This window comes from Trachemys scripta, chromosome 11 (assembly GCF_013100865.1).
Source record: "Trachemys scripta elegans isolate TJP31775 chromosome 11, CAS_Tse_1.0, whole genome shotgun sequence".
Lineage (NCBI taxonomy): Eukaryota > Metazoa > Chordata > Testudines > Emydidae > Trachemys > Trachemys scripta.
Genome location: NC_048308.1, coordinates 6,727,683 through 6,747,784, shown reverse-complemented (window position 1 = coordinate 6,747,784; position 20,102 = coordinate 6,727,683). Strand labels below are relative to the sequence as shown.

General features: G+C 42.8%; 1 protein-coding gene across 4 annotated transcripts in view; it reads right to left on the bottom strand.

Moving 5' to 3' along the window:
• The window catches only part of PTPN4 (protein tyrosine phosphatase non-receptor type 4), a 214,436-nt gene that overhangs the window by 138,656 nt on the left and 55,678 nt on the right, over positions 1 to 20,102 (bottom strand). For all 4 annotated transcript variants that reach the window (XM_034785419.1, XM_034785420.1, XM_034785421.1 and 1 more), the window contains one exon: positions 8,783 to 8,890. In XM_034785419.1, coding sequence (XP_034641310.1) covers positions 8,783 to 8,890 — 108 coding nt within the window. The remainder of the gene's footprint in view (positions 1 to 8,782; positions 8,891 to 20,102) is intronic.

Below are 20,102 nucleotides of genomic sequence, written 5' to 3'. Positions count from 1 at the left end.
ATGAAGGACAGAGGCCATAACAGGGACACACAGCAATGCCGCGTGAAAATTAAGGAGCTATGGCAAGCCTACCACAAAGTCAGAGAAGCAAACGGAAGGTCTGGGGCAGAGCCGCAAACTTGCCGCTTCTACGCGGAGCTGCATGCCATTCTAGGGGGTGCAGCCACCACTACCCCAACCGTGTGCTATGACTCCCTCACTGGAGAAACAAACAGGGAAGAGGGTTCAAAGAACGAGGAAGATGAGGATGGAGGTAATGTAGGTAGCTCACAGCAGCAAGGAAGTGGAGAAACTGGTTTCCCCAACAGCCAGGATATGTTTGTCACCCTGGACCTGGAACCAGTAACCCCCGAACTCACCCAAGACCCTGAGGGCACACAGGGGACCTCTGGTGAGTGTACCTTTGTAAATATTACACATGGTTTAAAAGCAAGCGTGTTTAATGATTAATGATTAATTTGCCCTGGCAATCGCGGCCAGTACAGCTACTGGAAAAATCTGTTAACGTGTATGGGGATGGAGCGGAAATCCTCCAGGGACATCTCCAGAAAGCTCTCCTTCATGTACTCCCAAAGCCTTTGCAAAAGGTTTCTGGGGAGGGCTGCCTTATCCCGTCCGCCATGGTAGGACACTTTACCACACCAGGCCAGTAGCAGGTAGTCTGGAATCATTGCATAACAAAGCATTTTGTAGCGTATGGTCCCGGTGTTTGCTGGCATGCAGACAACATCCATTCCTTATCGCTCTTTGTTATCCTCAGGAGAGTGATATCATTCACGGTCACCTGGTTGAAATGGGGTGATTTTATTAAGGGGACATTCAGAGGTGCCCGTTCCTGCTCTTCTGAACAGAAATGTTCCCCGCTGTTAGCCGCGCGGTGGGGGGAGGGGTGAAGTGATCATCCCAGAGAATTGGGTGTGTGTGTGGGGGGCGGGGGGGGAGTTAGTTGGGTTTGTGCTGCATGTTAACCCGAAACCGCAGCCCCTCCTTTTACGTTGCAAACCCATTTTAAATGGCCAACCCAATTCATCCTTGATATGGGAAATGAGGGCGCTGCTGTTTGAAACCATTCCCACATGTTAAGAAGGTTAAAAAAGCCAAAAGACTGTGGCTTACCATGGCTGCCTGCAAGCCGAAATCTGTTGCCTGGCACTGCATGAGTGATTTCTCACACGAAACCGGCAAGCCCTCACTATAAGAGGAAAAATGCGACCTTGTAACAAAAGAGTGTACCCATTGCTCTCTAAAATGTGTCTTTTTTAACCACCTCTCCCTTCTCCTCCACCAGCTGCAAATGTTTCTCCTTCACATTAGAAAGAGAAAACGGAGGACACGGGACGATATGTTCACGGAGCTCCAGATGTCCTCCCACGCTGATAGAGCACAGCAGAATGCGTTGAGGCAGTCAATGTCAGACATCAGAAAAGCACAATATGAACGAGAGGAGAGGCGGCAGGCTGAATCGCGGGATGAACAGAGCAAGTTGCGGGCTGAAGATGATAGGTGGCGTCAGCTTGCAGATGGAAGGCAAGAGTCGATGCTTCGTCTGGTGGAGCATCAAACTGATATGCTCCAGCATATGGTTGAGCTGCAGGAAAGGCAGCAGGAGCAGAGACTGCCGCTACAGCCCCTGTATAACCAACAGCCCTCCTCCCCAAGTTCCATAGCCTCCTCACCCAGAAGCCCAAGAACACGGTGGGGGGGCCTCCAGCCACCCAGTCACTCCACCCCACATGATTGCCCAAGCATCAGAAGGCTGCCCTTCAATAAGAGTTAAAGTTTTAAAATGCAGTGTGCCCTTTTCCTTCCCTCCTCCCCCACCCATCCCGGGCTACCTTGGCAATTATCCCCCTAGTTGTGTGATGAATTAATAAAGAATGCATGAATGTGAAATAACAATGACTTTATTGCCTCTGCAAGCAGTGCTCGAAGTGGGGAGGCGAGGGTGGGGTGGTTGGTTTACAGGGAAGTAGAGTGAACCGGGTGGGGGGGCGGAGGGTTCATCAAGGAGAAACAAACAGAAGTTTCACACCGTAGCCTGGCCAGTCACAAAACTCGTTTTCAAAGCTTCTCTGATGCGCACCGCGCCCTGCTGTGCTCCTCTAACCGCCCTGGTGTCTGGCTGCGCGTAATCAGCGGCCAGGCGAGTTGCCTCAACCTCCCACCCCGCCGTAAATGTCTCCCCCTTACTCTCACAGATATTGTGGAGCGCACAGCAAGCAGCAATAACAATGGGGATATTCTTTTCGCTGAGGTCTGAGCGAGTCAGTAAGCTGCGCCAGCGCGCTTTTAAACGTCCAAATGCACATTCCACCACCATTCGGCACTTGCTCAGCCTGTAGTTGAACAGGTCCTGACTCCTGTCCAGGCTGCCTGTGTACGGCTTCATGAGCCATGGCATTAAGGGGTAGGCTGGGTCCCCAAGGATCACGATAGGCATTTCAACATCCCCAACGGTTACTTTCTGGTCCGGGAAGAAAGTCCCTTCCTCCAGCTTTCGAAACAGACCAGAGTGCCTGAAGACGCGAGCATCATGTACCTTTCCTGGCCATCCCATGTTGATGTTGTTGAAACGTCCCTTGTGATCCACCAGGGCTTGCAGCAGCATTGAAAAGTACCCCTTGCGGTTTACGTAGTCAGTGGCTTGGTGCTCCGGTGCCAAGATAGGGATATGGGTTCCGTCTATGGCCCCACCACAGTTTGGGAATCCCATTTCAGCAAAACCATCCACTATTGCCTGCACGTTGCCCAGAGTCACTACCCTTGATATCACCAGGTCTTTCATTGCCCTGGCAACTTGGATCACAGCAGCCCCCACAGTAGATTTGCCCACTCCAAATTGATTCCCGACTGACCGGTAGCTGTCTGGCGTTGCAAGCTTCCACAGGGCTATTGCCACTCGCTTCTCAACTGTGAGGGCTGCTCTCATCCTGGTATTCTAGCACTTCAGGGCAGGGGAAAGCAAGTCACAAAGTTCCATGAAAGTGCCCTTACGCATGCGAAAGTTTCGCAGCCACTGGGAATCGTCCCACACCTGCAGCACGATGCGGTCCCACCAGTCTGTGCTTGTTTCCCGTGCCCAGAATCGGCGTTCCACGGCATGAACCTGCCCCAGTAACACCATGATTCCCACAATGCTGGGGCCTGTGCCTTGTCAGAGGTCTATGTCCATGTCAATTTCCTCATCACTCTCGTCGCCGCGCTGCAATCGCCTCCTCGGCTGGTCCGGGTTTCACTTTGGCATGTCCTGGCTCTGCATATACTCCAGGACAATGCGTGTGGTGTTCATAGTGCTCATAATTGCCGCGGTGATCTGAGCGGGTTCCATGATCCCAGTGCTAGCTATGGTGCCTGGTCTGAAAAAAGGCACGAAACTAGTATCTGACGGACCAGGGGAAGGAGGGAGGGCCGAGTGACGACATGGCATACAGGTACAGGGAATTAAAATCAAGAAAGGTGGCTGTGCATCAGGGAGAAACACAAACAACTGTCACACAGAATGGTCCCCCCAAACATTAAACTGAAAACCCTGGGTTTAGCAGGCTGTTGATTTCACGGAGGGAGGGGAAGCAAATGAATACAGAACAAATCTATTTTTTACATCTTAAGCTGGCAGCCGACGGTGCAGCATGACTGATAGCCACTGCAGTACGACAACGATGGATATCAATCGTAATATGCCATCTTCTACCAAAAGGCAAGGGGCTGCTGCTGTGTAGCAATGCAGCCCCACGTCTGCCAGCCTCACGTCTGCCAGCACCCAGATCACCCTCGGCCTCTTCTGGGTGCTTAGCAGACAATACTGGGCGATTGGCAGAAAACAGCATACTACGACTGATAGCCAACATCATCAAGACGGTTGCATGTCTGCCCAGGTGCCCATGATTGGCAGCCACTGCAGTACAACGACGACGGATACCAGTCATAATATACCATCTTCTACCAAAAGGCATGGGGCTGGTGCAATGCAGCCCCATGGCTGCCAGCCCCACGGCTACCAGTCATGCTGCACCGTCTACCGCCAAAAGGCAGTTAGCTGCTGCTGCTATGTAGCAATGCAGTACCACGTCTGCCGGCACCCAGATGACATATGGTGACGATGACCTGATCTGAGTGGGCTCCATGCTTGCCATGGTATGTTGTCTACACAGGTAACCCAGGTAAAAAGGCGCGAATCTATTGTCTGCCGGTGCTCTGACTGAGGGGGAGGGGCCTGACATGTACCCAGAACCCCCCGCGACACTGTTTTGCATCATTCAGGCATTGGGATCTCAACCCAGAATTCCAATGGGCAGCAGAGACTGCGGGAACTGTGGGATAGCTACCCATAGTGCAATGCTCTGGAAGTCAACGCTAGCCTCGGTACTGTGGACGCGGTCCGCCGACTAGAGCACTTAGAGCATTTTATGTGGGGACACACACAATCGGCTGTATACAACAGATTTCTATAAAACCGACTTCTATAAATTCGACCTAATTTCGTAGTGTAGACATACCCTTAGAAAGGAAGGCTTACACTCTGCTAAGTTCAAATTAGCACCACAGGACAGTTAAGAATCAGGATCTGTCTTGTCCTTATAGGCTGCCTTGGTAATATACAGAAAATCCTTCCAGAAAAGAAAAAAATTAATGCAAGTGATCTTTAAACCAAGGGTGCCAAACACATTCTAGACTTTTTCATATTAGGATTATGATGTGCTGTTACCTAAAACATACTAACATGCACATTTCTAAAATCCACTGTAAACAAGTCATAGACAATTGCCATCAACAGTTGCCAAAACTGGTCAAGTGCTTTGTCTATAATACATTTTAAATACTATTAGTTACCTCAGGTGTTCTCAACTTTTTTCTTCTTTCTGAGGCCCTGCCAACATGCTATAAAAACTCCATGGCCCACCTGTGCCACAATAATTGGTTTTCTGCATATAAAAGCCAGGGCCGGTATTAGAGGGTAGCAAGCAGGGCATTTGCCCAGGGCCCCAAGCCACACGCAGTCTCGCAAAGCTAAGCTGCTCAGGCTTCAGCTTCAGCCCGAAGTGGCTGGGCTCGGCGCCCTGGACTCCAGCACCATGCGATGGTTCTTCAGTTTTCTGCCCTTGGCCCCAGTGAGTCTGATGCTGGCCCTGCTTGGGGGCCCCCCTGAAACCTGCTCACGGCCCCCCAGGGTGGCCCGGACCCCTGGTTGAGAACGACTGAGTTAGCTAACATGCTAACATCACACCTCTGAATCTTTCATTATATAAGACCTCGGTGGCAAGGGCTGAACTACCTGTTCAGTTACAGTTCATGGGCTGGGAATAAAAAGTTCACTGACAAGAGGCAAATTTAGCACTTTGTGTGATTTTAGTTTGTGCCTAACTAAGTTAAATACTGCATTTAATTATTTATTATTTGTTTTAAAGTAGCATTTAGAGGCCCCAACCGAGACCACTTAAAGACAATTATTTTCTCTCTTTAGAATAAAGGTATGTATGAAACCTTTCTTCCTCTCCCCATCAACTTATCCTTCTGTGCTTTCCACCCTGACCAATCATCTCAATCTTCCACCTTTTTTGAGACTTTTCCCTATCTGCTGTTTCATTTTGTATATTAATGCCAGCCCTCCTTCCCAAGCTCCCACAATATTTAGGAATTTCATACCTCCGGGGGAGTCTCTCCCTTGTCCACATATCCCTTTGGAGAGTCTCTCCTTTTCCCCTTCTCTTTGGGAGTTTCTCCCTCTGCTTCATGTTCCATCTGAGGGGCAGGGGCAGCTCTAGCTTTTTTGCCTCCCCAAACACGGCAGGCAGGCTGCCTTTGGCGGCTTGCCTGCGGGAGGTCCCTGGTCCCGCGGATTCGGCGGCATGCCTGCGGGAGGTCTGCCGGTCCCGTGGCTTCGAAGTACCCACCGCTGAATTGCCGCCAAATTTGCGGGACCAGCGGACTTCCCGCAGGCACGCTGCCTGACTGCCGCCCTCGCAGGGACCAGCTTGGAGCGCTGGTGCCTGGAGCCACCGCTGCTGAGGGGGTCAGAGAAGCAGCTGATTCCGTGAATCCTGTAAACTCAGCAGCACTGGAAACAGCAGCTAATGTGAAGGAAGGAGGCTGAAAAGAAGCCTCATCTTCGCTCTGGTGCTGCATGGCTCAGTGACAGTACGGAGTGGAGTATGGACTCTACTCTTGCATAGCTTTGGCAATGCTGGTAGGGGCAAAGGGTGTGTGAGGCTGCCAAAGAGCCTCATCTGAGTCTCATGTGTGCAATATTGCAGTGCTGCCAGCTGTACAGAGGGAGGAGAGGAAGGAGGAGGTGTTCAGTATCTGTGCCCTGTCAGGTATAAAATTCCTCCCAATCCCGGCTTCCTCTCAGATGCTCTGGTGTGGGCTGAATAACTTTTGTAAACTATAGAGGGAGTTGCTAGACAGAAGAAAAGGTTGGAACTGGCTTGCAGGCCTTATGTTTGACATCCCTGCCTTAAACTGTCCCAATTAACTCAAAATTTTAGCCATATTGTACGTTACTTTGTGCTTATAGTGCCTTCCACATGGTACAGTATCATGAAGTATCTTCTAGGTGATTGCAAACAGTTAACTACAATGAAAATTCTTGCACAAACATTCTAACCATAACAGAACAGCAATAATAAAAGAGATAATTGAAAGTTACCATTAATCCATCAATTAGTATATTTCTAACTTTGATTTTGATGTTCCTAAGGTTGGAACTCACTGCCAGTTAAGGCATGTAAACTACGATTATAAACACTCATGCTCAGAAAAGTCTTTTATTCATTGTTTTAGAGCAATAAACTGACTCTCCTTGCTAGATATTGGAGCACACTCAGAATATAACGGATTCAGAGATGTGTACAGTTTTGGACTAGAATACAAAAAATGACCTTATATGTATACAAACAATCTAAAAATCATTTTTTTTTAACTGGTAGCCAAATAATATGGAAACTACCTTGTACCCCAGCTAAGACAATCATGCAATTCAGTAAACAGTGATTTAACAAAAAAGTCACATACTCATTTCAGTTTTCACTTGATGACTATAAGCATTAACACTTTCACTCCAAACCTGTAACTACTCAATCTCTCTGCAGGTTTTTGACAAAGTTAGCCATAAGTGCAGCTGACCCACTTATATGATCTAACTGGAGAAGATGGTACAGTACTACAATGACTTCTATCAGTCCTCTTTACCAGGACCCAGTGTGTGATGATAGCAACTAGTCCTCTTCTTAAAAGTTTCTCACCTGTGGAGGCCCACACGGATCTATTCTGTCCTTCCACCTCAAATATCTACATGAGACCACTTGGAGCATTTCAGAGGTGCCACAAACTCTGCTGTCATCAGTATGCTGATGATGTCCAGATGTACATTTTGTTATCCAGGCACAACAATCGACATCATATCTATGTCACAATGCCTACAGGTCATCACCTTAACGAACACCTAACTCAAACTCAACCCAAATAAGACTGAAGTGATCCCAGTTGGAGCAAGAGAATACTCTGAAGAACTAGCTGGAATATTACCATCCCATTCCATTGAAAATGTCTCCACCCTTTTGGCAAAGCAGCTTGAAGCCTTAGGATCCTGTTTAAGTCTTCACTAAGCTTGGACAACTAGGTAACCTAAACTGAAATTCTTCTTCCACTGCCCGAATGAGCGCCACATTTAAGCTCAAATATATAGTAAGGCAGGGTCAGATTAAAGAATTTTTGGGCCTTGTGTGCTAAAGAAATTGGGACTATCCCCACCTTCCTTAAACTAGCCAGAGTATGTGATCATTGTAGTTAAAGGCCACAAATCCATTAAAACCTTTTGAGCAATGGAGAAAAAGGCTATTCTACACAGCAGAAACTCTCTTCCCTGGCAGAACTGCATAAGAAGATTATTAAAGCTTCATGGTTCAAGATAGAGAACAGTCAACTTTTTCTAAGCCCCAAAACAAGAGCAGACAGCAGAGGACTGCCATCAGTGCCTTTTTTATTTTTTAAAACTTTTCCTGTTTTTAATGCCTTCAGACCACTCCATTTAATTACTGCATTTAATTAACTTGCCCACATTTCACCACATAATGACCATTTGATTAGTTCACTCCACACCTCATTGCTGCCAGCTGATTTAACTGTGCCTGCATGGCATCACCACACTATCTGCCTTTTCCTTTCCCACATCCTCATCTCACCCCCACTCTTCTCTATCACTGCAGCTCTCTAACTCTATCTTCTCCTATATCCCCCAACTGGCCTGCCTTCTTTACAAGATACCCAAGTCCTGAACTTTCTATGTTGACTAAGGGTTTGTCTAGAATAAAGTCTGTGGTCTCATTTTAACTTGAGTTAGTCACAAAACTAGTTTAGGCATAACCTCAATAGGCCTCTCAAACAATCTTAAAAAAAAAGGTTGACCCCAATTCTCACATTTTAAAACAAGGAGATGGGAGGGGAAAATAAGTACAACCATAATTTAATTGTTTGGGGGAAAATAGTTTTCCAGTGTGAGAGATACCAGGTGAAAACTTGCACCCACAAGAATAACCTGTGAGACAGCTTTATCTAAATAACAGAATAGAGACAGTCCTTTTTGAAGCATATCAAAGAACACTTATGCCATATTTCAGATTTGTTAAAAAAAATTGAGTCTATTGAATATACCAGCTGTCATGGACATAAGAATTAGATGAGAACTCCAAAAAAATTAATCAAATTCTCCGAATACTGAAACAAAATCCCTAAACTCTAATAACATGCAAAAAAATAACCAGTTTAGAAAACAGATGCAACTTACTGGGTTATCAGTGGAATCGTCAGCCAGCTGTAAACCAAAGTAATCCCTCTCTGTCAAATCGAGATGTTTGAACACTATATCCAACAAAACTTGTCCCTGATCGTTTTTCTGGAAGGAGAAAAAGTCATAGTGTTTAAAATCAAAGCAATCTTTAAACAGACAGACTGCTTCATGCATGCACAACATCTATAGCTTATTTAGGTGTGTTCATAAAATTTACATCCCAGAATCCACAAAATTTCTCCCAACACTATATAATTTTTAAATGAGATACTTCTCTCACTGCCACAAATAAAAGTTATTTTTCCTCAATTAAAAATGGCTACATAGGAATTTCTTGTTGCCCTCGGGAACAGAAAATACAGTAGCTATGCAATTGTTCCATAAAGCTATTCATTTACCAACAAATTTGATGAATAGCAAAATGATTAAAAAAAGTGACAAAATAAGGCAATAAATTAAATTGGTATTTTTAGGACATGACAGAATTCAGGTAACAGAACATTCCAATATCATTCTTCAATCCTAATAAATTAATCTAATATTTCATTTGCAAATCAGTCTCTAGATCTAAATCAACACAATTACTGAAAAATACTTTCAGAGTTACACTGCATGGATATTTAAACAGCTGTATGAATTTTTGATTGATGGTGAATATCCTTAAAGATGTCATCGGAGACAAATTTCACTCTAAAAGAACCTATTGAACAGAGTACAGACTAAAGACTAACATTTTTAATTATGGCCAATGACTGACAAAGCCTCACTTTTCCCGTAAGAAGATATACAAAGCATTGAGAGAGCCTTAAAACTGCAACATTCTATATTACCAAACAAATAATACTGGTTACTAAATGAAGTTATTCAAACACAGTGATCCATTACAACAAGCCGCAGCAAACAAGTTATTATCCTGTACTGAGTTAAATTTAAATAAGCACTCTTCCAAGGAAAGTTGTGAACCAGTACCCCGCAAATCCTTAGAGATAATCAACATTAATCAGCACAAAATGTTAGAAAAAAATTCAAGGAAAAACTCTATATTAGCAGGAGGAGGCATTAGAGATGACCGATTAGATTATAACAGTACCTGTGTTTTCCATTATTCTAGTACCAAGCAAACTCCACACAAACTTTTAAATGCTGAAACTGTATGAAATGAGAAAAAACCTACAGTAAACTAAGACACAAAATCCTTTCCATCTTTAATACAAGATGGCTACTGCTCTACTCCCAAATGCCCAAATCCTAACAGTACACTACAATAATTTCTTCAAATACTTGCGAATTTAAATGCTTGGCTTGCAATCAGTAAATAAAGGGAGAATAAGGGCTCATCTACACTGACACTTTACAGCGCTGCAACTTTCTCGTTCGGGGGTGTGAAAAAACACCCCCGAGTGCAGTAAGTTTCAGCGCTGTAAAGTGCCAGTGAAGACAGTGCACCAGCGCTGAGAGCTGTGCCCCTCGTGGAGGTTGTCTTTTTAGAGCGCTAGGAGAGGTCTCTCGTAGCGCTCTGCCGCGGCAGCGCTTTAACATAGCCAGTGGAGCAGGGCTTTGGAGCGGAGCCCAGAGCTGGAGCGCGGAGCAGTGGAGCTGCAGGTTTTTATCTGGAGCTGGAGCACAGCTCCAAAGCCCTGCAGTATTAGACTAGCCCTAATAGTTCAAAAACAGGAAACATCTTCAAAAAATGTTTTACTACCCTTCTATGTCTATGCTAGCAGCACTTTACGGCGTACAGGGCTATGGTATACTATATCAGCACAAAGTTACTAGCATGGACACAGCTACACCAGCAAAGCTGCACTTTTTACCAGAATACTAAAGCCATCCCCATTCCATGAGTGAAACAAGCTATGCCAGTCAAAGCGCAGTTTTGAAGATAGCTGCGTCTACTCTATAGATTTCTGCCAACACAGCTATGTTAGTCAGGGATCACACTTCTTTGCCTTCTTGACCGACAGCACTATGCCAGTAGAAGTTCGTAATGTAGACACAGGGAGAGGAAGAGAAAAAGGAAAAGGAGGAATACATTCATGAGTTTGTTCAGATTTGAAAAAGATTATTTTATCAAACTCAACTTCTTGTTATTTAGTGGCAACAAACCTACACTTCTCAAGTGAGTATGTACTGAAGTTAAATAGCTTAACTATAGCATCCCTTTCACTACAGCAATTTTCTGAAATCAAAAAGAAAAAGAAATATTATCAAGACCTAAACATGCTTCAGAACTAGATACTTTGGTTCTAAGTAAAACGAAGCCAGATATCTAGAAAAAGGCGTTAGCACGGCATAACCATTCAAAATCACTACAACAAGAGTTGAAAAAAGTGTAAGGAAAGTAAGATTCGTAAAGCTGACCATCTGACAGGAATAGCCAAAAAATATAAATGCCAGAAAACAAGCACTTTCAATTTAGGCCCAAACTTTTATTTACTGTTAGAAGTTAGAAAGTATTTTAAAAATCCAACATTGTAATAAAGAAATTTTTAGAACAGCTTTTTACTTGGAGGCCTAGCGTTCTAATTTTCCTAAAGAACAGAATATTAAGCAGCTGAAAAGTCAGTTAAATTTTGCTTCCTCAGCTAACAAAACCTATGCCTAAAAGTGCTCTGACTAGGGAGCCATAACTATTATTATTATTATTTTAAACAGACTGAGCTAACATTGATGGAAGGGAATTTTTCAGAAACAAGTTGCATCCCTATGTATGCAATTTGTATTGAATTTGAATATATCTGCAAATGAGAAATAGTACAATATTGTATTTTATTCTCTGAACCCTCAGCAATGCTGACAGACCTTCAACACTTGAACCACGAGAGTAACTATATCAGCAGGTGGCAGGAGAAGGTTGTTATTCCAGAGAACAGATGTGCCACTGGGTATACCCTGCCTGGTCTGGTCTGCCCTCTCTCTCTCGCTCCCTTCTAACCTGGGCACTGGGAAAACTCCTGACCCACGTGATGACCTTGGGGTGTAGACAGCCACTGGAGCAGTGTGTTGGTTTCAAAAGGGTGCATGGGAGGAGTCCAGCCTGCTACATCTGCTCCAGTACTTCTCATATATCCTCAATACAGCATGCTGCTTCTGCTGTAGAGGCAGCGTCAGCTCGTCCTTAGAATGCTTGAGATTAATTATTCTTTTGGCATCCCACCAAAATTTTCCTGAGAAACACCAGGGAGATAGCAATTTTAATCATTTCTATCTCAGCAAAAGCTCAACAGAATTTCATGGGTCAAAGAAAGTCAGTCAGTTGTAACCACAACCCTGTACGTAGGGCGGCTTTGGGACTAGTGGCTCTTGGGGCAGTGGAGAAGTTTGGCAGCAGCCTAAGCAACTGAGCAGCCCTTTTAAGAGTAGCACTGCTCACCCCTTTTAAGGAAAGGAGCTAGTAAAGGTGCCCTAAACATTGCCTGCCCCATAACATCTGGCCAGACTACCATGACTGGCAGATCATCCTACAGCAATCGAAAAACAATAACGAAGAAAAAATCATTGTAGGAGCATAGAATCATAGAATATTAGGGTTGGAAGAGACCTCAGGAGGTCATCTAGTCCAAACCCCTGCTCAAAGCAGGATCCAACACCAACTAAATCATCCAGCAGCATGGAATGTCTGCACCCTTATTGATGGAGGCGATGCACAAAGGCCTGTGAGAAGAACAGCTCTTGTTTCCAGAGAACTTGCCTGCTACAATATTGATATTGCAGCACTGAGTGAGACTAGACTGGCCAGAGAAGGTTCCAGTGAGCTAGGAGGTGATTACACTCTTTTGGAAAGGAAAAGCAGAGGGTGAAGACAGGATCCATGGAGTTGGATTTGCAATAAGAACATCTCTCCTGAAACAACTCGCTGACCTCCCTGTTGGCCTGAATGAACGGCTCATGAAACTTCGATTTCCCCTGAATCCTTTATGGCATGTCTATCATCAGTGCCTATGCGCCTACACTGGCCACCACAGAAGAAAGCAAGAAGCAGTTCTACTCTGACCCGGACTCCATCCTCAACTCAACCCCAGCATATGACGAGCTCATCCTGCTGGGAGACTTTAACGCTAGAGTTGGTAGAGACAGCAGTGCCTGGAGAGATATGATAGGACGACACGGAATGGGAAAGATGAACAGCAACAGACTGCTCCTCTTGGGTAAATATGCAGAACATAATCTGCTCATTACTAACACCATCTTTAGGCAAAATTATAAATATAAAACAACATGGGTGCACCCACGGTCCAAACAATGGCCCTGATGGACTATGTTATCACCCGCCAACGAGACAGCCGCGATGTCAGAATTTCCAAAGCCATGAATGGTGCAGAATGCTGGACAGACCACAGATTGGTAAGAGCAGTGCTGAACCTGCATACAGTCCCTTCACGGCGCAAGTGCCCCAAACTTACCAGAATAGCCTTCAACATAGCAAAGCTCAAGCATACTACCTATCAGGTGCAGTTTCATCAGTCACCTGATTACAAGCTTTTTTCATGTCTGCCAATCACTGACAACCCAACAGAAAAATGGAAACAGTTCTAGCGTGATTATTGACACAGCTAAATCAGTGCTGGGGCCAAAGAAAAGGTACATCAGGATTGGTTCAATGAGAACAACGAGGACATTTCCAAACTCCTAAGTGACAAGTAGAAAGCATTTGTTGAATGGCAAAATGAACTTACTTCCATCTCAAAGAAAGATAAATTTAAAGTACTTACAGAGCAAAACCCAGTCTGAACTCAGGAGAATGCAAGATGAGTGGTGTGAGAGGAAAGCAGCAGAAGTTCAGCATTATGTATATACAAACAACGGAAAGATGTTCTTTGACTCTCAAAGCAGTCTACGGGACCATCTAAATCTGGCACAGCCACCTTGAAGTCGGCAGATAGCACAATCCTCATCAAAAACAAGGAGGGAAACGTACTGAGATGGGCTGAACACTTCAATAGTCTACTCAATAGACCATCCACAGTTAATCGGCATGTCCTTGATCATTTACCCGAAAAACTGATCAAAGAGGATCTTGACCTCCCTCCATCAGTTGAGGAAGTTATGAAAGTCATCAAACAACTGAACTCTGGCAAAGTGTCCAGAAAGGATGGTATTCCAGCAGAACTGTATAAAGTAGCCAGCCCCAAGGCCATCAGGGTGTTTCGCAACATCTTGAGTAGCATTTGGGTGGAAGAAGAAATGCCACAAGCCTTCAAAGATGCTATTATTTTATCACTGTTCAAAAACAAAGGCAGCAAAGCTGACTATGGAAACTACAGAGGCATTGTTCTTCTCTGTACAGCAGGGAAAATACTAGCTTGCACTCTATTGAACAGACTCATTGAAAACATATCTGAGGAGAAACTGCCAGAAGTGCAGTGTGTTTCAGACCAGGTCGTAGTACTATGGACATGATCTTTGTCATAAGGCAGGTCCAGGAAAAATGTCTGGAGCAGAACATGGACCAGTATCCAGTTTTCATCAATTTGACCAAAGCTTTAGATATGGTCAACAGAGAGGATCTATGGCCTATTCTGCATAAACTGGGCTGTCCAAGAAGGTTTATACAAATCATCCATCCGTTCCATGATCACATGACAGTGCAAGTGCTCGCCCGTAGTGACTTTTCTGACGTGTTTGAAATCTCAAATGGAGTGAAGCAAAGCTGCATACTTGCTCCAGTGCTGTTCAACTTGTTCTTTGCCTGTGTCCTCAGCTATGCCACAATGGACTTGCATTCGCCACTGACTCGAAGGTTCCCTCTTTGATCTTCAAAGACTCAATGCTAAGACCAAGACGCCAGAGAGACTTCTCGTCGAGAAACTTTTTGCAGATGACTGCTCCTTGATGGCTCATAGATATGATGACCTTCAAATCATCATTGATAGATTTTCTGAAGTATCAGTCTCGGGAAAACAGAGGTCTTGTTCCAACTAGGACCTCATTCCAATGCCCCAGTGCCAGCCATCTTCCTCCAAGACAGCTGAAAAATGTGGATCAGTTCAAGTATTTGGGCAGTACCATCTCAAGTGACGGTTCCCTTGATAGGAAATTTCCTCCAGAATTAGTAAAGCCAGCCAGGCTCTTGGCCAACTCTGAACAAAACCAACACATTTGTCTTTCCACCAAATTGAAGATCTATAATGCAGTGGTTCTAACATCTCTCCTGTATCGATCTGAGATGTGGACTCTTTATAGCTTTCACATTAAATAGTTTGATCAATTTCACATGTGCTCCCTCCGCTCAATAATGAGCATTCACTGGCAAGACAGAGTGACCAATATTACGTCCTTGAAAGAGCAAACACAACAAGTACTGAGGAAATGTTAGTGAGAGCACAACTTAGGTGGTCCAGACATGTCATCAGAATGCAAAACCACAATCTCCCAAAACAGATCTTCTGTGGAGAGCTGAGACAGGGGGAAAGAAAGAAGGGTTGTCCATATAAGCACTTCAAAGATAACCTGAAGAGCAGTCTCCAGAAGGCTGGCATTAATCCCAAAGAACTTGAGCAAATGGCTCAGAATAGGACTCACTGGTGGTCTCTGACAAGATCAGCCTGTAACAGGTTTGAGCAGGATCAACAAATTCATCTCCAGGCTGCACGTGAAAGGTGCCACAGAACTGCATCATCAAATATCATAAATACAGACTTCCCATGCCCTCAGTGTGGCCGACTCTGTTCGGACTTCAGAGTCATATGCGTAGCCATAGATGAGAACTGCGACAATATTGGCATCATCATCAGTGATGGACTACCAAAACAAACATATGTTAATACAGTGGAGGGTTATTGAAAGTAGTGTAAGTTGGAGGTTTCAAGTGGTAAAGTCTAAAAGATCATCTTAAAGAACAAATACTGAAATCAAGCCAAGTGCCTCTTAAAACAGTTGTATATTTTGCCATAACTAAGTTTCTCAGAAAAGACACAAAATAAGCTACATATTGGGGTGGAGTTAACATTGTCTTTATAGAGAAGTCCTGTGAACAGGATGTTTAAAGATATGTGCAAGTGAAATGAATGTTAACTCTGAATACAATATGACGACTTAACAACTTTGCACAGATTTCTGAATTGTATTGGCATGCCTCCCATAGATATTCTCTCTAAAAAGAAATACTCTAGTAATTCTGAAACTCAGTTTTTTGAAAATTACAATCATCCATTCTCTGGATTATCTCCTCCTCCTCAATTTTGCCTTCATCCAGGGGTTAAATGTCCCCTTTGTACATATCTCACTTTTTACCCATGCCATAGTGAGATCGGGCTCTTAAGTAGAAGTGTTCCCCGTCTGAAAGATACTGGAGAGGTAGAGTGAGGGCATCTTTCCCTGGTCAAGGGAAAAACACATGCCCTTCTTCTCTTTGAAGGCTGAGCTTGCTTTTCTTTAAGCCTAAAACTGCTAAACCTAACATATACAGGGACTTGAGTGAACGAGAAAGTTGAACTAGTTTGATTTAAATCATTTTTAAACCAATGTAAACAGGTGCAACTGATGTAGACACTTATTTTGGCACAAGGGTGGCTTACATTGGTTTAACTTACACAGATTCTTAACTGATTTAAGATAATCTGAAGTGTCCACACAGCCTTTTGTACCAGTTTAACTAGGTAAGTTAAAATAAAATCATGCATTCAGTTACACTGTGCCACTTGTGTGTGTGTGTGTGTGTGTGTGTGTATATATAAGCCCACATACATGTGTAAATACATACATCTATTTAAAAAATATTATGTGGAATGACATCAAAATACTTAATAGTTCTGACTACTACTGCTTCCTGGGCAGAGGTGTACCCATTGGACGGGTTATTTAATATTCTCATTTCAAAACCACACACGACACCACCAGGACTGGGGCCTTGATGTTCTAGGTGCTAAACAACAAATGCAAAAGATATAATACAATCTTGTCCCGAAGAACTTGGTAAGAATGATCAAATCTATTTTTCTCCCCTAATTGATGCTCTAACTGTACCGTAAACTCAACATTTCACTTGCCATTCCTCACACATTTCTTTGCCTCTCTCTCCCTCCTTCTTCCCTTGCAAATTTGTTCCCGATTTTCCCTTTCTACAACTCATGCCTTCCTTCTGCACTGACTCTGCTGACAAATGGATTACCATTATACTGAGCAACAGCAACACTTAAAGTGCACAAACATATGAACTAAATTTGTTTAAAAGCCTCCTTGCTCAACTACTGACATACCATGGGTCCCTAAATAACTTTAACCTCCATCTCTACAATGAGTATACAATCATCTCACAAAGTTTTTCACAGATTGATTCCAAGGCCAGAAGGGCCCTCTGTGATCATCTAGTCTGACCTCCTGTATAACATAGGCCATAGAACTTTCCCAAAATAATTCTACAGCATATCTTTTAAAAAAAATATCCAATTTTGAGTTAAAAATAGTCAGTGATGGAGAATCCACCATGAGCCTTGGTAAATTTTTCCAATGGTTAATTTCTCTCACTGTTAAAAATTTACACCTCATTTCCATTATGAATTTGTCTATTTGTTTTTATTATTAGAGTGCTCTGAGGTGTCAGCTGAAAGGCACTATAGAAGCATAAAGTACTTTTAAGCAATAATTGTGGTTAAATCATGATTTTTACTTCTGCCCTCCTGGTAAATGTAAATCTGTTCCTTTTATTGTTGGTTACTCCACTGATACTCCCAACTCCCCCATTGTTTATTTGTTTTATCCACTTGTATCTTGTTTAATATGTAAACTGTGAGCGCTTTGGGGAGGAACAGTCTTCTTGACTATTATCAGTGCAGCGGAATGGAGCTCTAATCCTTGACTGGGGATCCTGAATGCTATCATAATAAAAGCCTTGTCCTTGATTATTCATACTATTGTATATACTTCTGTAATACGTCCCTTTCTGTGGACTGAAGATTGTATATTAAACAGAAGAGTTATTGCTTCCTCCAATAAGGATGTAAGAAACATGACCTGACAGATTTATTCCATAATGACTCCTTATGTAAGTGATGGGCATTTTATTATTCAGAACTAGATAAAAACGTTGCATTTTATTATATCCTTGAATGTCTGCACTTGCTTCTTCTCTTCTTGCGCCACACTGCACTGAACCTTCTTTACTGCTAAATAAATCCTCCCCCACATCTATCAGTATCTCTTTTCTCCATCTCCTCCTACTCCGCTCCCAAGTTTTTGTCTTAGGCCTAGTCTACACTTAAAATTTTGCTCAATATAGCTACATCACTCGCAAATGTGAAAAATTCACACTCGAGAACCAGAACTATGCTGACCTAACCTTCTCTGTAGACACAGCTAGGTTGATGAAGGAATGTTTCTGTCAACCTAGCTACTGACGCATGGGGAAGTGGATTACTTATAACAATGGAAAAACCATTTCCGTGCTGTAGGAAGCGTCTACACTACAGCTCTCCAGTGCCGTAACTATGCCACTAACACCTGTAGTGTAGACAAGCCCTAAGCCACTCCCTTAAACTCATTCCCACATTCTCAACTTTTTTCCTTCAATCACACCAACCTGTACTATTTGCCTTCCAAATATTTTATGTAATGCTCCCTCTTCACTTATCTTGTAAAATAAATTCTAAAGACCAACAAGTCTATGAAGCACTACAAACTATAGTTGCCACACAATATTTTTCTGCACTGGTTCTGTATTTTATGGTTTGTAAAGTACATTCTTGAACAGTTAGATCATGTCCTCTGAGGAGTTCTTAGTTTGTTTTCCACAACTCCCATGTGGTAATACAGTATTCACACTTTCACACTATATAATTAACAGTGCAATACATCTCTTTTGATAACTTATCCTTACAGCCTAATGATCACTACATTTAGATCCAAAAAGCATTAACTGCCCAAATCAGGCATGTATATGGCAAACAAAATCACCACCGCATAAGGACAGACTAAGTTCTTTTAGGCATATTACAAGCAAGGTTGGTAGGTAATGTTATAATTAGATCTAGTTAGCACTCCCACAAACTCTGACATTCAATATACCTGCAGCCAAGTGGTGCTCAAAAAACTGTGAAATCTTATTTTTGATGGGAAAAAGAAAATCATTTCCCATTTCATCCTTACAGAATATCTCATCAATAAATATAAAAGGTAGGCCTATAGCAAATAGCTTGTGATCCATGTAACTGATTACCACAAGCAGCAATCACTAAAAGTCAAACTCCACAGCAATAAATTGCATTTATTTTCATAGGTATGGTGTACATTGGCTCTATTGCAGTCACCAGGATTCTTTGCTTTCAGTGTCAGAAATTTTGCTGTAATAGATTCATTGTCAGAGCACAAACAACTGCATTAAGCTCTGCAGGACACAAAAGGCCTGATTCCATATTCTCACTTCCAACATTTCATTTATAATGTTATAAAAACGGATAAGTATTATTCCATAATTAACAAACTCACAACACACCATGCAACACATCCTCATTTATGTATTTCATTGTCATTGAAAACATCAATCCATATTTTAATATGGGACCATTTCCAGTTGGTAGCTTGAAAGCATACTGTCAGCCTTAAAATAATATTTAAAAAAATTATTTAGCTTTGTTACTAAACTCTTGACATGTAAAATTAATATTTTTATATCTAATGTCTTCTATTGCACTGTTTTGCAACACTAGTGAAAATGGTGATGGATTTATTAATTCCTAGAATATTTTCTGTTTCGCATGCATCTCTGATAGCTATATTATGCTCTCCTTGAAGAAATGGTATCTGAAAGACTACAACAGATACTATGCATTCATAGATATGACTAACTGCATTCTGTATTTTTATTTATGTCATTGCTAAATTATCAGAAGTCTACAAGTTTATTTAATACATATTTACACTTACACTACATTAACCCAGCTTCCTTACTTCAGAAACATCAAGTCCTGACCAACTTTTCACCTCCACACCAGCAAGTGATCCAGTGCAGACCACCACCTCCACTCTGTTTATTCCAATAAGTGGAGTCTCAGCTGTCCACCATGACCACATTTGTTAGGTGACTGATGATTTTATATATCCTATCCCCACACCCTGGGTGTGACACTGCACCCCATATTCTTCACAGTGATATTATTATTATATGATTATGGCATAATTATTGTGCATTTTATGCAAGACTGGCCATGTGAGATGTCATTGAACAGGTTATGATTTGCTGAATATGATTATACTATTTGTATGCATGTATCATTTTTGTTTCTGAAGTTATGAATATTGACTATGTATTTATTTCAAATGTAGTTTCATCTGGGTAACACCCACTAGATAAGATGTTTTCAGTCTAGATAGTGGGTGGGGA